This window comes from Drosophila rhopaloa, unplaced genomic scaffold (genome assembly GCF_018152115.1).
Source record: "Drosophila rhopaloa isolate 14029-0021.01 unplaced genomic scaffold, ASM1815211v1 contig_155, whole genome shotgun sequence".
In the NCBI taxonomy this organism is placed as follows: Eukaryota; Metazoa; Arthropoda; class Insecta; order Diptera; family Drosophilidae; genus Drosophila; species Drosophila rhopaloa.
Window position 1 is genome coordinate 157,232 of NW_025335034.1, and position 19,557 is coordinate 176,788.

The 19,557-nt window shown below is 39.5% G+C and overlaps 3 protein-coding genes across 3 annotated transcripts in view; all 3 read right to left on the minus strand.

Annotated features, from left to right (window-relative positions):
* Positions 1-10,826, minus strand: part of LOC108037692 (protein timeless homolog) — a 75,208-nt gene extending 64,382 nt beyond the window's left edge. Inside the window, exons 1-5 of the mRNA XM_044457396.1 lie at positions 10,617-10,826; positions 10,233-10,556; positions 5,607-5,864; positions 4,897-5,216; positions 2,866-3,051 (exon numbers count right to left, since the gene is read on the minus strand). Coding sequence (XP_044313331.1) covers positions 2,866-3,051; positions 4,897-5,216; positions 5,607-5,864; positions 10,233-10,556; positions 10,617-10,718 — 1,190 coding nt within the window. The 5' untranslated portion in view covers positions 10,719-10,826. The remainder of the gene's footprint in view (positions 1-2,865; positions 3,052-4,896; positions 5,217-5,606; positions 5,865-10,232; positions 10,557-10,616) is intronic.
* LOC108037693 lies at positions 9,461-10,222 on the minus strand. Its single transcript, XM_017114322.2, has one exon. The coding sequence runs from the start codon at positions 10,167-10,169 to the stop codon at positions 9,597-9,599; it is 573 nt and encodes a 190-aa protein (XP_016969811.1). The 5' UTR covers positions 10,170-10,222; the 3' UTR covers positions 9,461-9,596.
* Positions 10,827-13,436: 2,610 nt separating the features above from the next.
* LOC108037694 lies at positions 13,437-14,062 on the minus strand. Its single transcript, XM_017114323.2, has 2 exons — positions 14,009-14,062; positions 13,437-13,942 (listed from the first exon to the last, which is right to left on the minus strand). Exons 1-2 carry the CDS (start codon positions 14,031-14,033, stop codon positions 13,587-13,589), a joined length of 381 nt encoding a protein of 126 aa, XP_016969812.1. The 5' UTR covers positions 14,034-14,062; the 3' UTR covers positions 13,437-13,586.
* Positions 14,063-19,557: the final 5,495 nt, after the last annotated feature.

Here is a 19,557-nt window from a genome sequence, read left to right on the forward strand (position 1 = left end):
TGAGCAGCAGCACGATAATGTGGGGAAGGAAACAAGCGCAAATAGCTTTGATTGATGTTGAAACTTTTATCGGAAAATTGTAAAAGGCAAAGAACTAATTGAGATTTTTACTGGGTGCACTTAAGCAAAATAAGGTAAAAAATAGATTTGAAGTAGTTTAAAGTGAAAGAAATACTTGGGACTATACAGGAATAAATATTTTATATTAAATTAAGCTTGTTTTAAGAGTCCGATCCATTTCGCATTGCAAGGACATCTCTTTTGACTACTTTAGGAAGTTTCTGCAATAAGTTTAAAAGTATTTTTAAGTGCGATCAAATAAAATTTTTTTTTTAACCATTGGTTATAAAAACCATATCATTCTCAGACTTTAACGACTGATTTCTGTATCAATGCTATGTACGTGCACTCGCATAAACAAAATGACAAAATCAATTTCACTTTTTTTCGGGTTGCTGGTTGGAAAAGTTTGCCCATCCAAAAGCCCATACATTACAGCAATGCCATGCTTTATATAGTGCAAAATCAGTAGAAAATTGCAGACGATAAAGTAAGTTAAGGGCGGTGCGAGGGCAGCGTCAAATTGCATTTGAGGAAATAAACAGAAAGTTTTATGGTTGGCGAGTATATACATAGATGCGTACTATATATATGTATATATGCGAAGGGGAAAATGAGACGAAAAAGTCTGATAAAAGGCAGAGGGACATTGCTGAGAATGAAAAGCAGGAGCAGGAGCTGCAGAAGCAGGAGCAGTCAACTTAGAATAGTGCGAGGGAGTCGCCAACCATCGGGATGGGGGAAAAACTGGGTCTGGGATAACTTTGCGCCAACGGAATGACAACATTTTTGCAAAGCTTCATTGTTGTCATTCAGAAACTAATTTGAAAGTAACCAAAACAATTTTAAAGAAATTTCCCACCACACAGCCAGCGAAAGGGACCGAAAGGGAGCCGGATCCGGAGGAGGAGCAAAGTCAGCCGGATGACAGTATAAAGAACGCAAAATTTTATTAACAGCATGCTGGACAAGAATGAAAACAACAAAAGTACAGCTAGGGACAATATATACACTGGGCGATAGAATTTTTAAGAAAATTATAGCTGTCTTTCAGTTATAATAAATACAAGTTTTTAAAAAGTTTGATTAACAAGAAATTACCTAATTAATAGATCTCCATATTGAATGGCTTTGTAATAGTAAAATATATCAATTATCTTTATAAGATTGTTTCGATAAAATAATTTAATTTAAAACAATTTTTTAATAGTTATAATATTATATTCTTTATAACATTTTACATTACAGTAAGTAATTTTCCCTGTGTCGCAAAATCACGGTTGCAGTACGGTTCCTTTAACAACTCTGGCCAAGATATTATGGGGCATGTTGTGCACTCCAAAATGGAACAGGGCAGACTAGCAGATTCCGTAAAGTGGCCAAGTGCCGTGGGTCAACAATTGGCGTCATGACTTTGATTTGTGCATGTGTTCGTTGTCCCCCGCCAGAAAGTAATGCAATAAAACTCTAGTGACGAAGCGCTGATGTCGAAGACCGAACAATGACATACAAATTGTGCTGTGACCGCAGTGAAGGAGGACCTGGAGAAATTTCTGGGGGCCAGAGCTGGGAAAACGCTTTACAAGTGCTCAAAGGAAAAGTGCGAGTGCCAATGGAAATTGTCATCATACTAAAGTTTATTTGCTGCGCACTTTTCTCTTTTGATAAAAAAAAAAAGTAAGTGGCAGAAAACTAGAAAACAGAAACCACGGAAATTTGCCAAATAAACGTTCTGCACTTCTCTCGCCTCAGCAGTTCAGATGATGTATTGCCCGTTCGGCAGATACAAAATAAGTATTCAAACTTTATTTGCTGGCAAAAACATTTCATGCCAATCAATTTTAAGTTGGTTTGCAAATACAACCGAAATCTGAATAATAAACTTTATAAACTAGATTTTAAAAGTATAAAAATAAATCAAATTAAATTTGTATTTAAATAAAAATTCTTTTTTATATTCCATTAAGTCAGGCTCTTAGAATTAATGGAATCTACTTAGTGGGTCACTTGTTGCTTCTTAATTTTCGCAGTTTTAAGGTATGTTTAAGGCAGCTGCGTTTAACTTTATACACCAGTATGATTTGGCTTCTTTGAGCTAAAATGTTCACAGAGAGCGGCCAGCAAAATAAAAGTTTTGTTGAATTTCGTTCATTTGAAGAGTGTTGCAAAGTAATTTGATTAAAAGCCTTGATGAAGTCGGTTCTAGAGAGTTGCTTGTGTGCCCGGGATTTGCATATCTGCTGACTTGGATAAAGGACGAGGTCAGCTTTCATTAGCCCCTAAAAGTATAGCTCGTTCATCAGCAGCATCATCATATCACTTGTGAAAACTTGGCTTGATCTCCTTTGAAACTCGGCGGCGATTCATTTGAACACTATAAGCAAAAACATCGCATATCTGGGGCAAGTCATCCTCTTCCTAGAAATTTTTTCCGCTTGGATAAGATGCGTCAGTGATGCCAAACTATCTTAAGCCTTAAAGAGTTGGTCCTTTAATCTTCCATTTCCAGTTCAAATTTATTTGGATATATATTTGGATACCATTTGTTTGAGGAACTGTTTTTACCTCAATACCTTTTAAGCTGTCATTAATATTAAAATTATTTTATTAAATTAAAAAACGCTTTTTTAGCTTTTTTTTACTACATGAAACCATTCCTATTTTTGACAAAGTGCTCAAATAGATCACTAGAGAGGGAAATATATCCCTTCTTTGTGTTCCCAAAGACAAACTGCAACTATTCTTTTTTCGGCTTTATCCGAGAAATAATCAGCTCTGTTGGAATCCCACTTGAGTGGCACTCACCTGACTAACTGCAATTGTAGACCACTCAAACGATTGAACTCCATGAAAAATCGTATGGCCCACAATAGATAGGAGTCATCGTGACTCGACGAGCCGGCGTTGCGTTCCAGGACCCGACGCACCTGCCTCACCAGTGTGTTGTAAGCGGAGCGCAGCACCTCGATGCAGTACTCGCGCAGGCACAATCTGAAAAAGCCAGGAAAACGTACGAAAAAATGTGAGAAAAATCCAAAAGCTAAAGGAAGGGAGGCAGACATGAAAAATGGTTATACCACAATAATATTGATTGAAAGCGAACGCCCTCTATCAGTTTATATAACAAATGCGGACGCTGCAACGGCATTTGGCAGCGCTGATGCAATAAATTTTGGCCTGGCCAATTTATTTGTGCAAAGCTGGCTAAAAGATGCAGCCAACCATCCAACCACCCATCCCCAATCCTTCCGAGCGGAGGAGAGCAATCTCTGCCAGCAGGCGAAACACAAATCCAACGCATCGATGCCGACGCGGATTAATTTATGCCAAAAAGGAGGCGAAACAGAAAAAATTGGCATCCCCCTTGTCGGCTTATTGCAACATGCACTTGTGGTTGGCTAACAAATTGTTCGGAGCACGGTGCTCCAACACGTGACATTGATGAACTTTCGCCTTTTCCTGCGCCTACGTGCTTGGGCTTTCTGACTCGGCCATTCGTTTGCGGTCGAATGGGACATTCGGAGTTGTCTAATCACAGCCAGCGGGGTCGCTTCGGTCACATTTGTTCTGCTGCATCAATTTATGGGCGCCCAAAGATTTGGCCAACCGAACTGAGGGCTAAGCATCTTGCCCCATAAACCAGGCCAAACACTGGCCGCCTAACAAGCAAAAATGATGCTAGTCGGTACGAAATCGGTGCGGAAAATGGGAAAAACCTTTTGAGGATTTTACTTGAAAATTGCATGCCTCGCCGGCCAGAGATCCCAAAGTCGATGCCGCTGGCAATGGCGATGCTGAAAATACCGATGCCGATGGCGCCGCCAAGTTGCTGCTGCAGTTTTATCTCTGCTAAGGTTTTTATGCTCGCCGTCACAAATTGAGGAAAACTTCAGGGCTTTCTAGTCGAACTGCTAATGCTCTGAGGGCTGGTGGAAATATTATTATCAAACATTATACGAAAAAAAATATAGATTAAACAAAAATGAATATAACTAAAATAAATTAAAAGTTATTCGCACATTTTAAACACTGATCTACACATTAGCGAAGTTTTACTATTACAAACATTTAATATAGAATTTATGTTTCATACCGTATTAGTTCACACAAAAGCGCAAATTTTTTATGGTGAACATACATTTCAGTACAAAACTTTTTCGCAAAACAGAATGGATTATTTGTGGGCACTCGCCTGCAAGAAGAGTATATTTTTGTGCTACCAAAAAGAAAACGGGGACCGTACCGAATGCATTTACTGTAACTGTTCAAGAAGGCCCGGATAGGGAAGCTCGGCCTGCGGTCGCGGAGGCAGATCCTTTAAGTAGTTTGTTGGTTAGCAGAGAAGCATAAAATAGCTGCACCTGGTGGCCATTAGGGGGAGCGGCGACAGAGGCGTTCGGCGCCAAGATATTGTTTAGCCCGGCCAAGTCAGGCGGAACCTGAGAGCCTGGGCGCCCCTAGCAGCCAATATCGTTTGTGCGATTCTATAAAACAGCAGGAATTACAGGCAGTTGGGACGGCGAACGGGGAACGGGGGACGGGGGGACCGAAAGGGCCAAAAGGAAATGGCTTCATTTATTATTGAATATTATTTTATACGCTCACTCGGTCGCTTGCTCACTCGCTCCGGTTGAATCCCTCGGATACGGCTATTCTGGCAGCGTAAAATCGAAAATCAATGGCCGGGATGTGGCCCCCCAGTCGGTTGGTGGCCATAACCATTCCGATGCTAATGGCCACACCAGCAGCCGCACAATAGGCATCGCCCGCAGGCAAAGTGCAGGAAGTGGCCGCAGACAAATGGATATGGCAGTGGGCTATGACCGCGGGACTCACCTCACGGTGAACGCACTGCGGCGGGTCACCTGCGCCTCCTCCTTGATGTGGCGATGCGAGCGCTTCTGCTGCTCCTTCTCCCGGTCGAAGTCGATCGAAGAGACCCGCTCCAGCGCCTGGTGGCAGATCACGTCCCGATCGGAGACGGACTTCATGTTCCTAATGACGTAGGTTCCGCCGAAGCGGGAATGTCGTCCCGGCGGAGGACGAGCCTGGCGGCGAGCTCGCTCCCGGCGTCGAGCAGCCAGGAGCTCCTGCTGATCCCGCTGCTTCTCGCTGAGACTGCGCTGCAGTGAAGCATCTGCCAGGGATTCAGCACTCTGGATTAACAAACATATATTGGTGAATTTATTAAAAATTTAATAAAAAATCAGAGAGAGATATAGGAATATTATATGCAGATCTTGTGAATTATTAAGTAGGGCTTTTGTGTTTAATAATAATAATTTAATTTGAGATGATATTCTAGGCATAAAGCTGAGTTATGCTTTTACTAACCTTTTCAGCATTAAACGAACTCTTTTGCTATGCGTATGGTTAAATATCATTTACTTAGTGTAATCTTACATTAATTATTTTTTTGACTTGTATATATTTAAACATACATTTTGAGGAGTATTATACCCTCATAATTAAAAAATAACTAATTGGTCATGATTAGTGTTAAATATCCTGCACCTAAAGTTAAATTTTAGGTGTCATTAACCAACCTGTTCCCTGAACAGCAGGCACACGATTTCCAGTCCGTGCAGATGAAACTGCTCCTCATCCGGCGAAGAGATCACAAATAGCACCAGGTCCAGCATTCCAGTTATGTGCAGGGCCCAAATGACCTGATCATGGAGACTGGCATCGTTGTCCGCCCGGCACTCAGCCTCCGGATTCGCTGGCACCTGCAGGACATTCCGCACCAGGACCAGGATGCGCTCAATCAGCAGATTCTGCTCCTCGCTGCGAATTGCAAAGTCCTAAAAGAAGAGAGACAAAGTATGCCATCAGACGTCAGTGTAATAAAATGTTGCTGCAAATCCCAGTGTAAAAATCTAAGCACCAAATCCCGCGAGTCAAGTTAAAATAATCAAATGAAATTAAATTAAATTAAATTGCAAATTTATGTAGCTCGACTGTAAAACGGAAGCCCCGACTCAGGGCAAGACAAGCGATGGGACCACAACAAAGTCAAGTTGAAATCAATTTGAGCAGGGTGTGGGCGATAAGAGGAAATGCCTGTGCGGCCTTCGGGAGGCAAAAAATGTGGGTGGCTGGGTGATTGGGCGGTTGGGGTTCCATGGGCTCAGCAGGACATTACAGTTGCTGCTGTGAGCTTAAAAATAAATACAACTAATGCGGCTTTTGTGCCTACAAGCCAGCTGTGACTCCTCCGCCCGGACATAGACACCAACCCATGTGCCGGGAAAACGGTTCTCCAGACCTCGGGACTCCGAGAGCCCATCTCAAAGGCAAAGTTAATAATGACTTCCGTTTTTGGTTTCCCTACGCAACAACAGCAACAACACCGAGAGACCGGGGAGGCGGCTCATTCAAAACTGAAAGCTTTCCTTCGGATCGGAGAAAGTGGAGGAAAGGGCACGGAGGCTCTCCTCCTCCAGCCTGTCCACTTGGCTGCTCGCCGCGCATACATCAAAGCGTGTAAGTCGGCGCGACGCAAATAAAGAAGTATAGCATAAAAAGTCAGCAACGACTTTACACTCAAGGAAATTTAAACTACAAATAATAGAAGTTTACATTCAATTAAAATTAGACAATAACTAATATTAAGTCGAACCTCGCTGATCCAAAAAGAAAGTAAGGATACAGCTTTGATAATAAATATATTTAAACTTTTAATTTATAGACTTCAAGTAGTATTTAAAGCTAAGAATTTTAATGACACATATATAAGATTTTCTAAACACATACAATATAGAATCAGTCAAACCGAAATTTTAATTCACTTTTAAATAATCACAACAATAAATTTAAAAGTTTCTTGTCAGAAAAGTATTTTTGTAAAGATTTTAGTTTTGTTTAGATTTCAAGCCGATTGATAGTGTTTAATAAAAATATTATCTCAACTCGAAAAAAGAAATACAAACATTTTAAGTCACTACCTAGTTCATAAAAATTTGTCTAATATGAAGTAAAAAATTTTGTTTTACGACTAATATTTGTTTTGCGTGCACCAGCTAGGAGGAGGGGCGGATCCGCCAGAGGCAACGGCGGAAAAATCCTCGTACACATTCATTATCAACGACAACAGCCACACAGCAACAAGAACAAATAGACAGCGCCATATAGAAATTCGCCTGCATTTAACCTAACAAAAAAACAGAAAACCGAGGAAAGCGGCACAAATAGAAGGAAAAGCACTCCCTAAAAAATGGAAATGTAAAGAAATCCTCGGGCGACTCTTTGGCAACGCTGGCAACGCAGCGCTATGAAAATCCTTTGCAATTGCTCCCCGGAGTGTTATGAATGTCGATTCAATCGGCTTTAAATGAATTTATTTCGTTGAGTTGGCCATGGGTTGTGGAGACTAGGAGCTTTGGTGGATGGGCACGCTTTCTCATCTTTGAGATTTACGTTTTTACTTTCCGGTAACCAGGATTTAACTTATGATAATTGTTAGGGACATCTACCCTCTATTTGCTTTGGATTGCTGTCGTTGCCAAAATAGTTGAGCTACACATTTTCAAAAGCTCCTACATAAATTACGAACAAAGCACAAATGATTATTTTTTTATTATACCCGTTACTCGTAGAGTAAAAGGGTATATTGTATTCGTGCAAAAGTATGTAACAGCTAGAAGGAAGCGTTTCCGACACTATAAAGTATATATATTCTTGATCAGGGTCACTAGCCGAGTCGATATAGCCATGTCCGTCTGTCCGTCTGTCTGTCTGTCCGTCTGTCCGTCTGTCCGTCTGTCCGTCCGTATGAACGCTGAGATCTCGGAAACTATAAAAGCTAGAAGATTGGCATTTTGCATGCAGATTCTAGGAGTTCCTACGCAGCGCAAGTTTGTTTCAAAATGGTGCCACGCCCCCTCTGACGCCCACAATCGCTTATATACTATTTTAAAAATTTAAATATTTCGGAAAAGTATCGAAATGTAGAAGAAATTTTTCAAATCGGACCATTCGTTAAAAAGTTATGCGTGATCCAAGTTTCTATCTCCATCTCCTCGACTCCCTTTACCTGAGTAACGGTATTTGATAGTGGGGCACCGTATCTTCTTGTTTTTAATTTTTTTGGGTAAATGCCTGTGGGGCAAATGTGTTTCTTTATACACTAACAAAGTGTTTTATTAATTTTTCGTAAATATTTTCCGTGAAATCATAAATTTATACAAGAATGAAAATCAAAGGAACAATATTTATTAGGGTATTTTGGGTATTGTTTTAGGTAATATTTTTTCTATTTTGTTCAACAATCAATTGAAAGCATTGGAAATACGCAGACTTCCGCCTACACCAACCCTGCACTCACTCTCATCGATTGACAATCATTGTTACTGAGTTTTAGCCTTTGTGGTTTCGACAATGTCCTAGACTCGCCGATGTTTGTTCAATTCTATTCGTTTTTTTCTAGTTTTTTGGCAACATGGTGCCGACATGACTCTGTGGATTCGTCTGGGCCGCAATGAAATTCCTGCGTCCAACTGTGCCGCGTTTGATTTGAAGGTGCCTTGTAGTCATTGGCACCAAAGGGAAACCTCCAACTGTTCATGGGTGTTTATTAAATCGACTTGTTGCGGCCTTTTTTCCATGAATGTCGGGAAAGTAAAGGGAACCCTTTGGAGATTTGATTTCATTTTGTGAGATATTTTAAATTAAATTCCATTTTCGGAACTTTAGCAGATCAACTTGCGGGAATAAAAGAAAAAAGGGTGCAGGGAACAAATAAAGAAGATAAAAGCGACTAGATATGAAGTTCAAATTAGTTATGAACCCACAAAGGAGACGAGTTCAGTCATAAAGCCAGAATTGGCCAAAACAAACTTCAAGCGGGGATGAGCAATGTGAAAAGCATTTTCTCTTCCCACTAAAACTTGACTTCTGGCAGCTGCAAGGGCCATTAAAACTTTTACGTACCCGCTTGCCCATTAATACATAGATTATAAAGATTACAGGAATAGTTGCGCAAATGCCCAAACGATAATTGCCAGGGCTTTAGAACAGGAGGCCAACCGACTAGGGTGGGTCAATTTATAAGGACGAAAAACAAAAACAAATAGTTAGGGATGAAAGATATTTTGAGTTAATAAATCCTAATACTAAAAAAAAAGAAAAAAAACAGTATGGAGAAGAATCATTATTAAATCTATAAAAGAGGAACTATCAAAATATTGTTCCTAAATTTCAATCATTGGTTTATGAAACTTAAAAGCGAATGATAAATGATACAAGCATTTTTCAAAAAACAAAAATTACTACAAAAATCTTAATAAATAAGCTTTTAATTATAAGGAAGAGAATATTTTGACCTACTAGACTCTAGGGGGTATCTTGAAATAATCATTGATGTTACATCGACCCACCCTAGTGAAGACTAATTAACCACTAGTCTCAAGCCGGCGGCTTTTGAAAATCTATTCACAAACATTTGACAGAACAGCAAAACACGAAATCATCACCAGATTTGGAATTTGGAGGTTCGCCGCAGCGGGATAGGCATATACATATAGCCCAGCTGCCAGCTAAACGCCATGCTGGTACATGGCGAATAGGAACAGCAAGATGATGAAAGTCATGGCGCGCTGGTGGAGCGTGTGGTCCATGAAGGTGCGCCGCATTGGACGACGGGACAGCTGGAGGAGCATCTGGGGCGGCAGCGGCTTGATGCGCGGCATCGGCTCCGGCGGATACTCGATGTAGCCGCGCAGGAACATGGCCGCTTCGGGCAGGATGGCTAGTTCCCTGACATATTCGCTGCTCATGAGCAGCCTACGACGATGATCCTCGATGGATTTGCAGCACTTGGTTGGCTCCGTGATCTTTGTCTGGCGGATGGTGATGAGGGTGTTCTCCCCGATCCTCGACTGGCAATACGGGCACTTGGCCCGCGACCCCTGTGTGCGAATCCAGTTGCGGATGCACTTCCCGCAGAAGTGGTGGCCACAGAAGCCCACTCTCGGCGAGCGGGCAGTGCGCATGCAGACCAGGCACGTGTAGAAGCTATGCTGATCCTTCAAGAGCTCCCCACTATCGCAACTCTCCTCGCTGGTATCCTTTTGATTGGATTTGTCTGCCACTTGACGGACTAGTGCCATGATTCACTACGTCTCTAGTCACAGAATGAATTGGGATATACTTGTGTATCAACTAGTACTCACTATTTCCAGGGCCTGCTTGAGTTTCTCGAAGAGGGAGTTCCATACTTTGTCCCTTGCAAAGGCTGCTTTGTAGCCCTGCAATATGTCAATGAGCTCCATGAACACCTTCCTGCCGTGATTGTCCTTGGGAGCACCGTCCCTGTAGAGCAGCAGAGTGGGGTTGGTCAGGATGACCAGTAGGCGGATGAGCAAGTCGGACAGCTCCTCGTGGTGCACATAGTCCGGTAGCATGTAAACCAAGTCCGTCTGGAGCACCTTGGACCTTCCCAAATGGCGGCGATATTCGTGGTTGTCCAGATCCCGACGCAGTATCCAAATCAGGTGCTGAAAACCCAGTAAAATGTTACATTTGTGATGATTTTGGGTCGTTAATTAATGAAATACCTTAAGACTTTCGGCGGCATCGGGTTCTGCCTGATATTTCTGGCCATCACTGTAGCCCAAGGCCGCACATGTGGCATCTATGTCCGCCAGCAGAACCGACATCTCGAAATGCACTTATCACTTGTGAATAACAATCAATTTAATTGCGAAATAAACAAAACAAATTTTCACAATGTTTCAGCATGAAAATGCGCGCGAAATAAAAGCAGCTGTTTGCAACAGCTGAGTGATCGATTAAAGGTGCAGCACCCCACTAAACTCTAGCACTGACTCAGTTCCTTTCAGCGAAGACACAAATCGATAACTTAGATCTACAATTTTCCTATTGTATGTTATCGGTCGTTTATGATCGTAGATTTTAGTACATTTTCAAAATCAATTTTAAACTTATTCAGTTTTCGCTATAAAAGAATAAGGTAACGTAAGCATTATATATAAGGTGGACAACAAATTCCAAAAAAAAAATTACAAATCGCCATTTTACACTTTTTTTAACCAGTAACATTATTTTAACAAAAGTTTGCTTACCAATTATTGTTATTTGAAGCAGAGTTTTCGCAGTCAACTAAATCTCTCTTACTTGACTGTCATAACTATTTTCAACAACTACACTTTCAACATCTTATAAAAAATGCATAAAAAATTAGAATAATGAAGAAAAAAAGCTGTTGCTTTTGCTTTAGGATTTTTCGGAGTCACCAAAATCTCTTTTAATTGAATGGCATAACTATTTTCAACTACTACACTTTAAACATCTTATAAGAAATTTAATATAAATTAAAACACACTAAATAAATGCGGTTATTTCTTCTTAAATGTTTTCTTTGCGCAAATAATCCATATGTGCATTTGCATAAAACCAATTCCCAATGCGAACTCTCATTCGTTTCCATTTTAAATCGATTTAAATCGAAATTATTTGCTTGCATAAGATGCACACCCACGCAGAGCAATTTATTTGGAGAGCGGGAGATAAGATCCTTCAAGGAAGCAGAAGGAAAGTGCCTTTTCTGTGTGCTTGTCTCCCAGTGCGGTAAATTTAAATCTTTTCACCATTTTCATTAGTCATTGGAGCAGGAAATTGCCGAGGCCAGACCATGTGAGTCATGCAAATAGCCTTGGTCAGAACTGGTCGGGATGCAGCCGCTCTAATCACCCGGACACATTAAAAACCAAAGGCAAAAGAAAAGGCGAAATTAAAAGCAAACATCGAGGCTGCCGTCCAGGATGTATTTACCTATGATATGAACAAATACGCCGGCAAACTTTTCCCAGGAAGGATGGAAAACTTGGGGGCGGTACCTGCTCGCCCTGCAGCGCTTCACTTGCTCTCTTGCCTCCGCTGTCATTTCCCTCGGCCGAAGAAGTTGAATTTAATTAACTAAGTAAATGCCCAGACATGGGCCCGCTTTGCTTATTTATCAAACTTCTCAGGACGACGATGACGGGCAACTAAAACACGGGGAGAAATATAACTCATAAGAACTTACCAGTCAAGAAGGTCGTATGTTATTTATTTTAAATCTATTCAACATTTTAATTGATACTACCTTTGTAGATTTATTGGTATAAAAGTATAAGATTTATTGGTATCTTGAAAGCTATAACGATCATAGCACCTTTTGTTTTTCTGCTTGGCACCAGACTCTATTAAAGAGCATTTCTAAAATAGTTAAATGGAAACGAAACTAAAAAATGATTTAAAATTAATTATTATTATACATAGTTTTTCATTTATTATGTTTAATTTTTTGTGAACTCATTACTTACTTTATAAATCAATCAAAATGGGAAACTGGAAATAAATTAACAAAAAGGTATAGTTTTAAACAAGAAAAAATTTCTAGAATAACAGCTTTTAAACAAGAAATCACTTTCCAATGTACGTAACAATATTCCTCAGTGTAGGACTTCGGCCAACTACAACAACTTGCTGACCAAATAAGCAGAGCACGTCAAAGCGCCCAAGTTGGCAGGAGTGCTCCAGGGATCGCTCGGCTCACTGACTGAATGACTGAATGGCTGACTGACGGACTGGGCGAAGGACACTATGCAAACCTGATTATAATGTGTCAAATCCATTATGTGCTGTCAGGCTTTTAGGCACAAAAAGCGCTCCCCTTCCCCTGAATCATGACTTTCTGGGGGTCGGCGAACGAATGTCTCAACTTTTGAGGCAACTTTGGCCCCGTCAGGTTTTGCTGGCCAGACAAAGTTAATTATAATTCCAGGCCGTAGTTAAGCTGTCGAGTGCCGCAGGCCCAATTAAATGCATCGCCACAGTGCACACAATCGATTGTCGGCACGTCCAGATTTCTATAGCCCGATTTACTTGCTGATTTGATTTTAAATGAAATTATTACATTCCTTTTTTAATGACTTCACCTACAGAATTTAAATAAATTTAGTGGGAACTTAAGCGTTATCAAAATTATCATTATTTTGAAAATAGTGCAAGGATATAATATAAATTAAAGATTAAAAGCCATATAAGCTCCTTAAGCGGTAAACAAGAAAATTTTTGAAATCGATATCTGCTTTTTTATCTAAATCAGAAACATATTAATAAAACGAATGATTTTTATACCCTTGCAGAGGGTATTATAATTTCAGTCAAAAGTTTGAAACACAGTGAGGGGCACATTTTCGACCCCATAAAGTATATATATTTTTGATCAGCATTACCATCGAAATCGAACAATATAATATTTTTGTAACAGCTTTAAAGGTATTTAAACTTCGGATTTTGATTTATTTTTAGCCGAATACATTAATTGAAGCGCCCATTTGAAAAAATACGATCAAACAAACGTTAATTTGTATATATAAGTTAATTTTATGACAGAAAAAAGAATTTATGAGTGTCAAAAATAACTATTTCTTCTACAAATTAATACTATGTAGAATTAACACCAGCTGAAACCAGCTTGTCCAAATAGAGATTTTTTTGGTGTTTGAATTTGTTAAAGTTTAGTATTGCTTTTCTCGTGAAAATACACCGATTCCATTGTGGCGTTTGTTCTTCACAAACTCGCCGTTAAATTGGAAATCAAAGGGGTATTCAGCCATATGTTTCCATGTATATGGAATGGGAGGATGTGCTTGGTATATCCAGAAGCAGCAATAGTTTTCAACCATTTTTCCGGTAAGGTTCTTTTCATCGGAAGCCAGTTTCTTAACTTGACGAGTCCTTCCTTCAATGCGCTTCAGCTGAACAGGACCCAAAATAGCCTTATTTTCACGCACCGTAGTTACTTCCAAAGGGACTTCGAAGTCATCCAGTGCCTCCAGCGGATGAGTGATGTCCGGCAGAAAAAGAAATGCCACTAAAACCAAATTTTACTATTTATATTAGTGCTTAAGCGATGCGAGGAGGAACTATCCTTGCTTACCAACAACTAGAAAGCATTTCTTCATATTGAACGACTATTAAAGGCGAAATATTTACTGGTAATAAATAGGTCGTTGAATAGAAAAACAGCTTTACGATTGTACATTTGGGCGTTAAATTATAATTATTTTATTAGACACACTTATGCCATGTACAATAAATAAAACTTACATTTTCAGTATTATTTTAATAGTAGAGCCCTAACAGCTACTAAGAAGAAATTAACATACTATTTTATTTTATTAAATATTAAACAAAATAATTTTGTAAGCATTTAACAAAGAATTTAAAAGAGATAAAATTAAATTTAAAATCAAAATCTATTATCTTTAAAATGATTATATTTACTGACCAATGTAAGACTATCGAGAATTTCCTGAAACTGATTTATTTATATTTTTTTTATTCACCCTTGCGAATGAACTCAAGTCAAAGGCTAACGAGGTGGGGAGAGTGTAAAAGTGTGGAAAAACCATTCTGTCACCAAAAAAAGGTCCACTACGAGCCTTAATTCCCGCGATCGACGTCGCCATTTGGACCTGCTCGTTAGTGGCTCCCAGTTTGCTCCGGGTGAACCATTGTGAGTACTCAGCCGGGCTCGGCAAACAAAATCCGGCCGGAATGGAGGGCCCTGCTGGCCGACTGCAGCCCAAAGGCAACTAAAAGTGCAGCGGAATAACAGCATCTGACAGATGTCAGCTGCCATGTTGGCTTTGCAGCTTGTGGCCGCCATTTTGCCAGCATTTGGGCCACCTCACAACTCGACGCTTCTGCTGGGTCCCACATCCTGTTCCCAGTGGAAGTGCTTCCCGGTACATCCTGGTACCTTTTACCAAGTACCTTTCCGAGGTACAATAAATTTATGTTTTGACTTCCCTTCCCTGCGTCTGTTGAACCAATTCCACAAGCAAATTTTCAATTCTTATATTATTGAACTTTGAAAAGTTAACTAATTGTCATTTTCATTTTCCTTATCTTTGAGTTACAATATTTTTCTTTCTATTAATTTTTTGACCCGTTACTCGTAGAGTAAAAGGTATTATTTCATTTGCATAAGATTTACAGTAGAGGTTTTTTTTATGAAGCTGAGATTAAACTTTAAAAAATTTGCAGATTCTAGGGTTTACGGATGTTTGTTTAAATGATGCCACGCCCCTTTAACGCCCACAATGCTTATATACGATTTTAAAAATTTAAATATTTCGGAAAAGTAAAAATGAGTTTTATTGTGTTTATAACGAATGTAGAAGAAATTTTTCAATGGACCATTCGTTAAGAAGTTATGCGTGATCAAAGTTTCTTTCCCCCCCCCCCCCCCCCCCCCTTTCCAAAGAAAAGAAAGAAGGGGAGGGGGACACCACAAAACTTGTTTAAAATTTATTTAATGGTTTTGATTTTATTTATTTAATAATTTAATAATTATTTTAATGTTATCTTTAAATTTTATTATTCAAAATTTCACATGGACAACACTAAAATAAACTATTTCTAGGTGTTCTCTGAGAATAAGCTACCAAAATATTTATCACAATTTAAAAGACATTTTTTTTATAAAAAGTTTAAATAGATTTATAATAATATAATATATACATAGATTTATATATAATATATTATATTAAAGTGTCTAAATCAAAAACCATTTCACATAATATATTATTATGAATCTATTTAAACTTTTTATTAAAAAAATTAAATGATTTAAATTATGATGAATATTTTGTTAGCTGGTCTTTTACTCAGATACAAGATGATATATGATATATACATTGTGAACTGTACATTTCATGGAAGGCTTTCCCATCACTGACTGTCCCTTTTCCTGGCCAAAATTCAATTGTTTGCACAGCCTTCATCTTGCATTCTGATTGCGTGGCTTAATTGCATAGCAGCCGCGAACTGGGCCAGATTTGGATTTGGTTTTGTGTTCGGCCGAAAGGTGAAAGCGAAAGCTGAGTGCGCTTCTATGGAAGTGCGCCAGGACGAAATAAAATTACCGCCAGGCCACAAGGAAAACAGACCCGAGCTGCGTGTGGCTTCCTTTTCATCCTCTCGAAACAAAGCAAACGGGGCAACAAGAAAAAAAGCTGGGAACAAAGCGGAGAAAACAATTTCCAAACAAATAAAACTCACACCTGAGACTACTGGTGGCCCCGCAAGTGTTCTGGTCAGTCGGTTTCGGTCTCACAGCGGTTGCCCCGGGCGAAAATGAATTGTTGTAAATCAATTTGTACCAGACCAGCACGACAACAACAGTGCGCAATTACATGGGCATTTTTCAATCTGAATGACGGAAAATGAGAGTACTCTAACCATTTGCTTTGATGGCCTACGATTTGTTTAAAAAGTATTCCGCTCAAAAAAAGTTCACAGACAATTGGAACGCATACTTTTCGTGGATGTCGAAAAATGTAATTATTGCCAATAATGATTGTTGTTGTTGAATTGTCGTTAAAACTCAAATTAAATTTTCATTTTTTATCGGTTGTGTTTAGTAAAAACATCTTTAATTCAAACAGTAAGTGAATATTATACATATAATAGATTAAAAGTGTATTAGTAGTAGTCGTTTCTTTTTATCGATAACTTAATATATTTTTTATTAAACTAAGTTGTCTTAGGAATGTCAAATTCAACTATTTATACGCAAGTCAAATTGTAACTATTTAATAGTGTTTTTAAATTTTGCTTACCGAAGTGTGTTCTCAATATCAATCATATTAAAGAGTATTATTAAATAGGTGTCAACCAATGTACTATTCCCCACAATTGCAGGGCATTCAGGCGGAGTGCATATCCACCGCAGAAGTGTCACGAGATGAAAGCGAAAGTGCTGCAAAGGCAGCCCTAGACTATATATGTAGTACTCAAGTTAGACCCTCACTTTTCACCCCTGGCCATCGCCCCATAACCGCTGGAAACAAATCAAAGGGAAATTGTAAACGACAAGTTAATCTCGCTTGAAGTATAACCGGAAGCCATTTTATGACCCAATGGACAATAAGGGGAGTTGGAGATCCTCTCGCACAAAGGGAATATGTGGAGCTGCATCCTGCGCACATTTGCACCGAGTCCCACTTAAATAAAACAATTTATTCCGCACATTCGGCTGGATCTGCTGCAAAATGAATTAAAGTTCAATAAAATGCGGAAAAAGGCCGAGCTTTTTGCGGGGAAAAAGGAAAAGGGAAATGTTTCCTTTTCGCCTTGGCTGCGGCTTGTAAGCGTCTTTATCTCTGCCTTTGGCCTTCGATTCTTGGGTATTTTTATTTTCCTTTTCGTATGCCCCCGTTGTTGTGGCAGCGTTTTTCATGATGTTTGCACATTCGCTCCTTGTACCGACCGATTTTGAGTTACAAAGCCAAAATCTCAGCAATCTGGGGCCGGCAACGAAAAGCTGGAATACCTTTTGCATGCTTCATTGGCGTTGCCTTTCTGCTGAGTGAACATCAAATGGGATTTGTCTGCCGGGCTCCGACCGCCGGACATATGTATCTGTATCTGTATCTGTATCGTGTGTGGCTTCCTGTTGCGTAACAAATCAATGGTGTGTTAAGCGCACACCCACGGAACGCCACTGATAGATGGATGTTTATGTGCCGACAGGCAGCCCCATCCCCTAACATGGCCCATTAAAATAAGCCAAGGTTTCGGTTATACGTCCGAATCTCACCTTGGGTGCAAATGTGGCACTGCAGTTTGCGTAGCGTGGACTGCACTTAGGCAAATTAATCCCATCAACGAGATGATTGTTAACCGCAACCGTAAACCCAACTCAAACGGCGGGCATTTGACTTGTGTCCTCGACAAAGAATCCTTTGAGCCCGACTCACACAACATGCGAGGCCGGATGCCTCCCACAGGTGTAAACAGTCAAACAGTCATAAATTGGGTCGAGATTCACCCTTGACTACACTAACAAGAAACTCTTTACGAACTTAACAAAGGAGAAATAAAATTGGATTTTATTCCAAAACTGAAACCCGTTTTAAAACACAGATCTTCTTTTCACATTTTAGGCATTCCGTTTGCCAACAATATAAGCAATTTTTTTATCCCATTTTGATTGTTCCTTTCTTTATTATTGATGATGAGTACCAAATTTTATAAGAGCAATTCAAATTGAGTAACTACATTGAAGATAGTTACAAATAATGTAAATCATTTCTTGCGTAACAACATTTAATACAAAATACATTTTTGTATTTTACGATTTCCTAATGCAAAATATGCCATATATTTAAATTAAAATTAATAAATATTGTTCTTCAATCAAAAACCACGAGTTTATGTGAATAAAAACATACTGTATTGTAGTTAAAACTTAAATAAATATAAAATATATAATAACATGACATAATATATTTTTATTTCTGCGGATTTGACAAAAAAACACATATTGGAACCATTTTAAAACCTTTCAAATTTATTAAAAGATGCTATCTAAAATTTTAAATTATAAATAACTAAAGCATTTAGGTAAATTTAAAAAAAATATTTTTTTAGCTGCGTGACAGATAGTTAAAAGTAGTAAAAGTGAATTGGTCTTCTTTTAAATTTCACAAATTGTAACCTTTTGAATAATTTCTAATTTTAAAGAAGTTGTTTAGAATCATAAAGAAAATCCTTCAATCTGAATGCAGAACAAATTCCGGCATCGCCTAAAATCTGGGAGTTTCTAAATTTTCGTATTTGTGTGGGAATGTATGTGTGCGGATTTTAATCGCATCTTGCCCCTGCCACCACCACTTTCTTGCCCCTTCGATGCCTCCGCCTGTGTATCTTTGTGTACATTTCGTTTTTCCCTGCCATTTATTTGTTTTTTATGTTTTTTGAGCGTCTGCCAGGCGCATAACTCAAAGTGCTTGAGCTTGAGCCCTCGATGCCGTGCAGATAATGATGCTAAAAGTGTCGCATTCGATGGTGGTGGGAGGTAAGAGGAGGGGCGTGGCCTTCTCGGGTTCAGGTAAGCCAATGCCTCACACGTGAAGCAGGCAGGAATAACATATCGAAAAATGAATTTCATTGAGTGGGGGAAAGAGCCTCGGGGCTGGGGAAAGTGAGAGTCAGCGAAATCTGTTTCAATAGCTTTTATCAGGGGGTTTTTCGGGACTCTGGAATGGGTGGAGTTGCCCTGCCAAAGTCATAAAATCGCGAGAGGAGCTACAAAACATAAACAACAAGCAACAACAACAGAGGAGGAGCAGCTATAATGATGTAAAATATATCGCCGAGATTTAGGCGACTTGAGTCGACTAAGGTCTGCTCGTGTGCTGATAAAAGCCAGAGGAAGGGGACAAAAATAAGGCGAACTGGCGGAAAATAAAATAACGAAATGGGAAAAGTGTTGAGAGCGCGTGGCGAGCACTTCAAAGTCACAAACAAATGCATAAAATATCGGATGGCGGCTGCTGCCACCAGCTCGATATTATTCAATTTGTTCTAATAGCCGCGCTTAACTTACCCGCCGTCACACATGGCGTATGCGCAACGTTTAGCGGCAGGAGCTCTGGAAAAGATTTGGCCGCACTTAATGGCCGCTGAAGTGTATTG